The sequence below is a fragment of the Octodon degus genome, unplaced genomic scaffold (assembly GCF_000260255.1).
Source record: "Octodon degus isolate 3935 unplaced genomic scaffold, OctDeg1.0 scaffold00098, whole genome shotgun sequence".
Taxonomy (NCBI): domain Eukaryota; kingdom Metazoa; phylum Chordata; class Mammalia; order Rodentia; family Octodontidae; genus Octodon; species Octodon degus.
Genome location: NW_004524674.1, coordinates 724,946 through 734,963, shown reverse-complemented (window position 1 = coordinate 734,963; position 10,018 = coordinate 724,946). Strand labels below are relative to the sequence as shown.

The 10,018-nt window shown below is 43.1% G+C and overlaps 1 protein-coding gene across 2 annotated transcripts in view; it reads left to right on the top strand.

Annotated features, from left to right (window-relative positions):
- Zzef1 (zinc finger ZZ-type and EF-hand domain containing 1) overlaps positions 1 to 10,018 on the top strand; it is a 164,423-nt gene that overhangs the window by 80,596 nt on the left and 73,809 nt on the right. For both annotated transcript variants that reach the window (XM_023723333.1, XM_023723332.1), the window contains exons 16-24: positions 2,190 to 2,323; positions 3,730 to 3,800; positions 4,691 to 4,805; positions 6,039 to 6,198; positions 7,167 to 7,288; positions 7,394 to 7,516; positions 8,423 to 8,589; positions 8,669 to 8,750; positions 9,429 to 9,630. In XM_023723333.1, the coding sequence (XP_023579101.1) occupies positions 2,190 to 2,323; positions 3,730 to 3,800; positions 4,691 to 4,805; positions 6,039 to 6,198; positions 7,167 to 7,288; positions 7,394 to 7,516; positions 8,423 to 8,589; positions 8,669 to 8,750; positions 9,429 to 9,630 (1,176 nt within the window). The remainder of the gene's footprint in view (positions 1 to 2,189; positions 2,324 to 3,729; positions 3,801 to 4,690; positions 4,806 to 6,038; positions 6,199 to 7,166; positions 7,289 to 7,393; positions 7,517 to 8,422; positions 8,590 to 8,668; positions 8,751 to 9,428; positions 9,631 to 10,018) is intronic.

The window sequence follows — 10,018 nt, the reverse complement described above, 5'->3', positions numbered from 1 at the left end:
TGCAGATGTTATTAATTCAGGGATTTCTTTTTTTTATTTGCAATCTGAGGTCCTCTATATCTTTCTGCAGCTGTTTCTTTATTTCAGAAGGCGTTGATTCATTGCTTTCAGCTGTGTGATTCCCAATTTGTTCTGTGTTAGTGTCCACTGCACTTGTTATTGGTGGGCTTGGGTTCTGTGGTTGCATTTTGTTCCTTCTCGTTTTCATTTTGTGTAGCACTGTCTTCTGACCTTTGTTGTAGATCTTTGTTGCAGTTATAACCTTAGCACCTACTGAAGTTCAGGTGCAGATCTACAAAGTCTGTATTTATCCAGCTGTGCCTGGCTTGGGTCTGGCTGCTGTGGTCAGCTCCTTCCTGCTGCTGCCCTTGGGGGTGAACCTGTTGTGCCCCTTTGGCAAGATGTTCTGCTCCTGGACTGGCTGGGTGGTTCTGTCCCCTTTACTCTCTGCAGGGATTGCAGCTGCAGGGTTTCACCCCAGGCCTTTATGCCAAGGTGAGCTGAGTCTGGAGGGGACAAGGTGGAGTAGGGAGGAGAGGTAGCTCTCCCACTCACTCACTGGGCCTGGACTAGGACTGGATCTGGGGGTTCCCAGAATGCGACAGAAATTCCTACTCTGTGAGCAGGTGGTGGGGGTACTATGGAGTGATGGGGGCATCCCAAGAGAGTGAAAGAGGGTGTCACCCACGCTGTGCCTGTGCTGGGACCGGTAGGTCCCACTGGTGAAGAGTAGCCGGAAGCTCTCCCACACACTTACTGGGCCTGGGCTAGGACTGGGTCTCATCCTAGTTGTTTTTAAGAGATCTTTTCTTACTTTTTCACTAGCTACAATGGTGTCTTTAAGGTCAGAAAGTCTATTTTAACTTTCCCTCAAATGGTTTTGCCAGCTTGTGATTGAGGTTTTAATTTCCTGTATATCACTTTGAACCTGTTTCATGCATTCTATTTCTTTCCTAAATTGCTTATTCAGGGGTTCCATCATTTTTATATTCTGCTCTATTTTTTTACCAGTGTATTCTTTAGAAGCACTTAGTACTTCTTTGATTATAGTTATCACTACATTTTTTTTAGTTCAGAAATTATTTCTGATCTGATTTTTTTTATACCTTTCTGCAGTTGTTTCTTTACTGCCAACGCTATTATTTCAGAGATATCAGGTGTGTGATTTCCAGTTTCCTCTATGCTGGCGTCTTCTGCATTGGTAGTGGGTGGACTCAGGGCCTGAGACTGCATTTTGTTCCTTCTCTTTGTCGTTTTGTATACCACTGTCTTTTGACCTTTGGTGTAGAGCTTAGATAGAGTTAGTACCTTAGCACCAGGTCCGGATCTACGAAGTTCAGATTCTTCCAGGTGGGTGTTCTTTGGATCTGGCTGCTATGCTTCACTTATTTCTGCTGCAGCTGTTAGATTTGAGCCCTTTGTGTCACTCTGGCAAGATGTTCTGTTCCTGAATCAGCTGGGTGGGTCTTGTCTCTAGCCTCTTTGCAGGGAGTTCTGCTGAAGGGTTCCACGCTGGGCCTGCACTCTCACGCGCTGGGCCTGTGCTTTGGGTCTATTCAGGATCCAGTGCCCCGTGTGTCTCACTCACTCACTGGGCCTGTGCTCTGGGTCTATTCAGGATCTGGTGGCCCTCGGTCTTCTCACCTCAAGCGCCAGGCCTGCACTCTGGGTCTATTTAGGATCCAGCGGCCTTGGGCCATCTCACTCACTCACTGGGCCTGTGCTCTGGGTCTATTCAGGATCTGCGGGCCTGGGTCATCTCACTTACTCACCGGGCCTGCGCTCTGGGTCTATCATGAGTATTTCTTTGCTCTAGTATTAACAATAAAATAAGGGGCGGCCAAATATCTCAGTGGATTAAACTGCCTGCTTACGCAGAAGCAGGGGCCGGGAGTTCAATCCCCAGGCCTGTGTACCGGCCCCAGCCCCGCCACCAGAGCATACTGAGATGGGGATTGAGACTGGGCGTGGTGGCACATGCCTGTAATCCCAGCATTTGGAAGACTGCAAACAGGAGGATCATTGTAAGTCCAATCTACACAATGAGACCCTGGAGACCCTGTTCCAAATACAAAAACAAACCAAAAAAACCCCAATAAAATAGTTTGTGGGTCAGTAATAGCAAAACTGTATTTTCAGGGAATAAAGGGAATATTATAGTTGATTCCTTTTTTTTTTTTTTTTTAAAGTGGTAGATAGAGTGGATGAAGACTCTGTGCCCATGGGGATATTAAAACAAGAAGTGAGGAACACTCTTCTCAATGGAGCAGCCATCTTTTTTCCTGATCGCCAGACCCGGCGGAGTCATCTCTTCACCATGATGGTAGCTATCATTAGGATCCCATTCCTGAATGAATGGGATCTCTTTGTTTCTGCTTTCTCTGAATATACTGTCAGTTTAGTTTTTCAACTGTTTATTAATACTAATTATATGCCAGACTGTGAGACACAGATAATCAAAGGACATGGCACTGGGCTGAGTCCCAATCTGCTTATAACCTGGTATCTCACAAAGTCAGTATAGTCTCCATGTGTGATTTACCTAATACCAAATTTTCTTTTGCTTTCCCAAATAATGGGAAAATTTTAAAGCACATACAAAAGTAGACTGGATGGTATAATAAATCCTTCCAGCCCCCAGATGTACTTGTCACCCAGCTTTGACAGTGATAAACTCAGCTAATCTTGTTTTATGTATAATGTTCCTGACCTGCCTCACCCCTCACTGCCACCTAGCATTATTTGAAATAAGTTCTTGATATATTTTGTTTGTAAATATTTCATTATAGCACTATAAAAAATAACCAAATTTTAAACCTCAACTGGTTTCCTCACTTTCCTAAACCCCTTCTCTATGTTACTCAGACTAAGTACCAGGGCTGACAAATTCTCATGGTATTTAGAAGCATTGTGTCTAGAATATCCTGTGCAAAAATCTGTTCCACTTCTGTACTGGAAGCCTTTACTGGGTAGCTGAGAAAAATGCCTTTTTTTTCTAGCATGTGTTCCACGTGAAAAATAAAACTGTATCTTCTGGAATGACATTGGTGTCTGCTAGCAAAGCAGGCTTTTTCTTGCCTTTTTCCCATCCCTTCTGATAGCAGTAGTAAGGGTTCTTTTTTCCTTTCTCATGTTGATGGAATGAACCTCACTGCTGACCTGTTATGGTGCTAACCAGTTATTTCCAGGTGCTTGCGTTCACTGTGCCCACATCCTTTCTTCCCCACTCTCTTAGGCCAGGTAGGGCTCTGGACTTTAAGTTCCTTGGGAGACCCCTCAGTCTCTTGCATAGCAGTAGGTGTTCACTATATTTACTTAAGAAAAAAAAGTTCCTCAAAGTAAGCCAATACCCCCATTGGGAAGTGTGTCACCATAGACTCTGAACCTATAGGACAAAAGGAAAGTCTTTATCCTGTTTCTTTGCTCTTAGCATAGAGAATATATATCTTCTGGAGGGCCACTTGCTAGACACTTCCATGGAGCTTTTCTGTAGGAAAACTTTCGGATGTTAACTTTGTGGTAAACCCGAATCACCTGCCATCTTCTGTGTAGATGGTTGGTTCTAATCCCTCCTAGCAGTGGACTAGGTTTTAATTGGGGGCTGTGGGGAGTCTGCTGACCCATGCTTCCTCATACACAGGAACAGTGGGTGGTGGTATTTCAGGCTGCTCTTGGTCCATGGAATGTCATGAAGTAGATTTTCTGAGTGTACACTTTCTGGTTTTATAGAAGAATATCTCTGAGCAGGAGCACAAGCAGTCCCTACAGCTCACATTCCGTTCACTGTGCACGTATTTTAGGTAAGTTTATAATTTTTATCAGTTGTAGAATAGTTCAAGCCTTTACAAAGTTGTTTCCTTTGGTGATCCCCTTTTTCATGTCTTTTGGATTAGTACTTCCCCTGCCCAACTAGAAAAACTGGAGTGAGCTGTTATTAGACACAAGAGTGACTGAAATGATGGTTGAATAAGTCTTGTTAAGAGCTTACTCCAAGTCTCAGCCATTATAAAACAAGTTGGAGTTCAACTCATTGAGGATTCTTTGAGCACATCAATTTCTAAGTGAGTGTTAAAGACAAAAACTAAAACCAAGGAAGATTGAGGTCTTATCCCAAGGGGGCCTGGGGGCCAAACTAGATTAAACAAAATCGAAAGCACAGAGGTGGTAGTTTAGAGAGAAAGTAAGCCAGGATGCAAGAACTTGGAGATTTGTCATGTTTTGGCTACCAAGCTCATAAACCCATAGACTGCGTTTCTGTAAGTATAGACTCTTGAAGGAGAGGGAGGACTGATAGCCCCAACAACTGCCTACAAGACAGACTGTGCTTGATATGAGTGCTAGGCTTAGAGGACTGTCTGTCTAAAACCTTTCAGAATCAGGTGGCCAGGATGACACTAGAGCCTGGGAGTGTCATGTGAAGAACATTTGAAGATGCAGGACTTAGTGACCTGAATTGTCATGTTAGGTATCATGAGATTATGATGGCAGTTAAAGTGATGAAGGCCTGGAGGATTTATGAGTCTGTATTGGAGGAGGACAGAGACCACAGTCTGTCTTTCTGACCCAAACTCCTTCTATCCCATGGAACTGGCCCAGAAAAGTCCCTGGGTTCTTTTTTGGCCCCTTTAAGATAGAAAACATGAAATCTCCTTCCTGCAACTAGGTGTTGTGACTTGTTGTGTCCTTTCAGTGACAAAGATCCAGGTGGCCTTCTACTTTTACCTGAGAGAAGTGACCTGGCTGGCATGAACATCAGTGAAGTCCTGGCTGTCATGAACACCCTCCTGTCTGTGGCTGCACGAGAGGTACCTCACAGCTGCCTCCCCAGCTTCTTTGCTTCATGCTTTTAAGGCAGGCATGTGCTACCCCCATGGCCTTCATTCACAGTGCAACTGTCCTTTGTTACTTGACCATTGTATATGAGCACAGAGGCTTCCCACCCAGTCCTGCAGACAGGTGAGGAGCCTTTCCTTACCTGCTCTTAGTAGTCAGCAAGGAGCAAGAGCACAGAAGTTCTTAAGACTTCGTGTACAGAAGAGGAATGGATTTGTCCCAAGTCCCATGATAGCATCAGCCAGAAGTCCAGCACATAGTAGTGTATTTGTGGCATGAAGTTTTGAAAACCTATTTTAGTTATTTTTAAAAACTAAAGTCATTTAGCAAATTTGTAGCCTAATAAAACTGAAACTATAGGGTGTTTTTTTCCTGTACTAATAATATTTTAATTTTTGAACTTTTTTTTTAGCCTGAAGGATTTGCCAGGATTACCTAGGAAATTTTAACAGAAATTTGGATTTCTAAGTTAGCCCAAGCAACTTAGAATCTCTAGAGATAGGCTTAAGAATGTATAAGTTGGATTTCAAAGATACCAGTAACATTCTAGTTGTTAGAGTTACTTCTGTAAGCTACCCATCCATGTGTACTCACTTATACATGAATTTCATTTCAAGAAACTACCTCCGTCTGGGTTCTTTTTGTTGCCACACCCAATTCTGCTGTTGCTGTGGACACCACTGCCACAGGTGTCCCATCACTACCTGGAGAGCAAAGCTTTTCCAGAAATCCCAAAGAATGTTACCAGTATCTTTGAAAGGATGAAGAATTTTTTTCTAAGGTGAGAGAGATCTGATTGAACCCTCAGAGAAAGGAGCCAGAGCAAGAAGAAATGAGGTGAGAGAAGGAAGAGGTAGGGCTCCTGAAGTGCAGAAGGAGGTGTCCCATGGAACAAAACCTAATGTAGGTTCTGAAGCTGCAAGCAAAGAGGGAAGTATATTTTGTTTGGTTTGGTTTTTTGAGATAAGATGCTGTCCTCAAACAGTGATCTCTTGCCCCAGTGTCCTGAGTGCTGGGATTTCAGGTATGGACCACCACACCAGCCAAAGGTCAAGTTTTCACAATGTCATCTTTCTTGATTCACTGCTTTGCCAAAAGTTCTTTTGTGATTATTCCCTGTACAGAATGCTTGTTTTTTGCCAGTGGCTGCTGGCTGTCCTCTCTGACTGGCCTTGTTTACATGGTTTCTTTTTGCTTCCTTGCAGTGTGAGCTGTTGATGCTCAGTGGGGCCCAAGGGGAGGTTGATTCTGTGCTGTTCTCCCTGTTCTGGTCCGTCCAAGGTAGCCTGCTCTCCTGGTGCTACCTGCAGCTCAAGAGCACAGATTCTGGAGCCAAAGAGCTTGCTGTGGACCTTATTGAAAAATGTGAGTGTCAGCATAAGATGTACAAAAGTAGGCTGGGGTATTGGATTTGGCTCTGCGAATGTTCTCTTTTTAGTAACTCACATATTAAGTTGTTGTTTGACCACAATTCAGACCTGTGGGTCATTTTTGTCTTCTAAAACCAGAAATTCATCAAGTTTCCTGTCTGACCAGCCCCTAAATATTTTTGTTGTAGAATTTGGTCATTCCATAGCCTAAACATTGCCCTGTAAGCATACAGTACTTTTAGGTGATATCTCTTGTTCAGAGAGACTGTCATGCTGTCTTAGTCAATTTATCCAAACAAAAAGTCTTAAGTGTTGAAAATCCAAGGTGTATGATGGCAACCCATTTGGGACCCCTCCTGTCCTCAGGAGCTATTTCTATTCCTCATTCTTATTGCCTAGTAATTTTTCCTACTCTTCAAAAAAAGTAAGACATAAAATCCTAAGTATAAGACCACTGTGATGACCTTGGCCTAGTACTGGGAAAACTGAGATTGATGTCCTGTCAACTCACAGAAAATGATAGGAAATCCAACAGATTCTGTGATAGCAGGTTGGAAAAATTCAGTTCCATCAAACTTAATCTCAGCTACTGTGACGGACTGTTCTGGTGTTGGGTCCTGAACCTAGAGCTCACCACTTTGGCTCAGGCACCCCTAATGCATGAGCCCCTCGTACAATAAGGGAAGAGGGAGGCTGACAGCTAGGTCCATCCACCGTGTAACTTCACTTATAGAAGTGGTCTCTCCACTTAACAGTAGCAAGGACAAAATACCATATTCATATTGCACTGCTTTTCCCCCAGAGGAAACGATTTGAATGCCACTTATTGGTCTCGTGGTTTTTCATTATAGAATCCTCCATATACACACCTTTTTTGGCCCCCCTCTCACTTTACCCCTGTAACAACTAAGCATGTGATGTGTTCTATAAGATACAACTTTTTTTTTTTTTATGTTTTGATAGATGTGGTACAGTTTTTGGCAAGCACAAGAATGATTTTGGAATCCTTTTTGTCACAGTATAGTGGAAAGACCATAGTAGAAAAATTGTGTAATTCGGTGTTTTCGATGGCAACTCGCCAGCTGGTAAGAAAAAAGGGTGTCAAAGTGTATGAGCAGTGTGGGGGTTGGTGGTCCACACCACCAGCAGAGTCTGAGGTAGGTGACAAGTGCTTATTCTTCTTCCTTTAGGTGATTTTCCTGCTGGACTTTTGTGCTTTAGACATTCCACACTGCACACTCTTGCGAGAGTTTAGTACCCTCACAGAGCTGTTGAGGAAGCTTTGCAGTGACCCAGAAGGAGGACTGAGCAAGGTAACCCATGTTGGCACCCAAACCAGGAGAGATGTGAATTGCCTCTGGAAGGCAGTTTATTCGTGGCTTTGCCAGCTTTGAATAGTAAATGCTGATCAAGTTGATTTGTCAGTTACCATTAGAAAGATTATTTGAAGGTACAACTGCTCTATGTAAGTGAATGCTTGTTGGAACCCAAATTATGTCTGATATTTAAAAGAATTGTCAGGGGCTGGGGAGATAGCTCAGTAGAATAAGTGCTTGCCTGGCAAGCACCAGGGCCTGAGTTCAATCCCCAGTTCTGCAAAAAACAAACAAACAACAACAAAAAAAAAGAATTGTCTTTCTTACCTAATTTTATAGTACATCAAATTTTCTCATGTTCTTGTTTGAGTTTCACAACAACCCTATGGCAGTAGAAAGGGCATACATATTTAACAAGTAAAACGAGACTCAAAAAAAGGGAAAGTGGTCTCAAATTTGCTAAAATCTCAGGTGGGATGTTCTTAAATCCCTAATTCAATGTTTTCTTCCCATTGGAAATCCATACTAATATTGATTTGTAAGAGACAGATGTGGGATTGGGATAACCCACAACTTAGTGGGTAGAACCCTTGCCTATTCCCTGGGTTTGACTCTCAGCACCAGAAACAAAGAGAAAGAGAGAGAAAAAAGGAAATGAAAGGAAAGAAAAAGGAAATTTTATCATAGGTGAAAGATTAAAAGATTATAACTGTTCACAGAGTTCCTATACTGTAGCAAAAGTACTTGTCTGCTGCGGTCAGGGGTATCTTTCAGCATGTCTGATGGTTAGTGTAGGGCTGTGAAAACATGTCTACCTGTAGCCCTGATAGAGAAACAGTCTGTTGCACATGACTGGCTTGGAGTGATGAATCCTGTTTTCTCTTGACTCCTTTGCTTGCCTAGCTGGATGCGGAGGCCTGGCAGCAGGAACAGCCTGTGGTGCTGCATACTTGGACGAAGGAGTCTGCTCACAACTATGAAAATAACTGCCATGAAGTGTCTGTCTTTGTTAGCCCAGGGGCAACCTATTTTGAGGTAGAATTTGATGAAAGGTGTGAAACTGAAAAGAGGTAAGACACACATGTCTTTTTGCCCCAAGCAAAAATGAATCAGAAGAGAAGAGAAATAATAATGATTATTCCTTCATAGGTATGATTATCTGGAATTTACTGATGCTAGAGGTGGGAAAACACGCTATGATACAAAAGTTGGCACTTATAAATGGCCCAAGGTAAGTGGTATTCCAAGAAAGACATAAAACACCTACTTCTGCAGCAGTTCTCCCTTGTCAGCACTCTCAAAATTTATGGCATTTAAGTGTTTTGGAACACAACCATGGCCTTTTGAGTTTCATTTGTAGTCTGTTTGGCACTGTAGTGGCAGAATAGAGACTATGTAGCTTGCAAAATCTAAAATGTTGGCTATCTGGTTCTTTATAGAAAAGTTTGAAAACCCCCCTGTTTCTATCAGCATTGCCCAGAGTAAATGAGGAGCTATCACTCTTAGTAAAAAAGGGCCAATGAGTCCAGCAGGAGGGCCCAGCCTGTAATGAAAATCAAGAGTTAGTATGCTTGACCTCAGGGCTAGAGGTAAAGACCTGCCTCTGATTGCTGACCTCACTAGTGTCAGTTTTGATGGGAGCAAAGGACTGGGTGAGCATCTCTAGCTGAGTAGATAGTAGGTGCATGGTTGCCTGGAGTTTAGAAAGCTGAGCAGCACTTCACTGTAGTTTCTGCTGCTTCTTGAGTAGTTATGAATTTTGTGTTTCAATCACACTTTTGTAGCTTTGGACTTTTGGACATAAAGACCACTGTGAAATTTAAGTGTTTGGAATCCCAAAGAGCATTCTTGATATTGAAATGCTGCCTCCAGACATCTGTTTGACCACATGACTGTTGTTTGCCTCTAGAAAGTGACTTTTAAAGATGGTCCTCGGCTGCAGTTTCTCTTTCACTCTGACAGCAGCAACAATGAGTGGGGCTACAAATTCACTGTCACTGCCTATGGGCTACCTGATGTTGCAGTGTCTTGGGGGTTGGATTTACAACTCCTTGTCTCCCGGCTGATGGGGCGCCTTGCCTCCCAGTGTATGGCACTCAAGTCTGCGCATCGTAAGTCCACAGCCCTGCCCTTCCCATTTCCTTACAGTCATATTGAAGAGCAAGGTGTTACTCTTTCTTATAGATGGCCTGGCAACAACAACAGAACAAAGGTATTGACAGTCTTTCCTTTCAGAGTCTTTACAGCCAAACCAGAATAGATTGTCCCCTAACACCACTGTCATGAAGTTTCTTGACTCTGACTTTGGTTCATATCACAGAAGCTTCTATGGATTTCCTCACTGGAAGATGTGGGGGGAGCTGCTTTTTAACAACATCATATTTTTCTCTCTTTTTAAAAATGTATTTAGGGGGCCTGGCCCTAGCTCAGTCCTTTAAGTGGCTGCTTCCACAAAGCTGTCAGCCTCAGGTTGCTGGAGTTCGAACCTCACAACTCTCC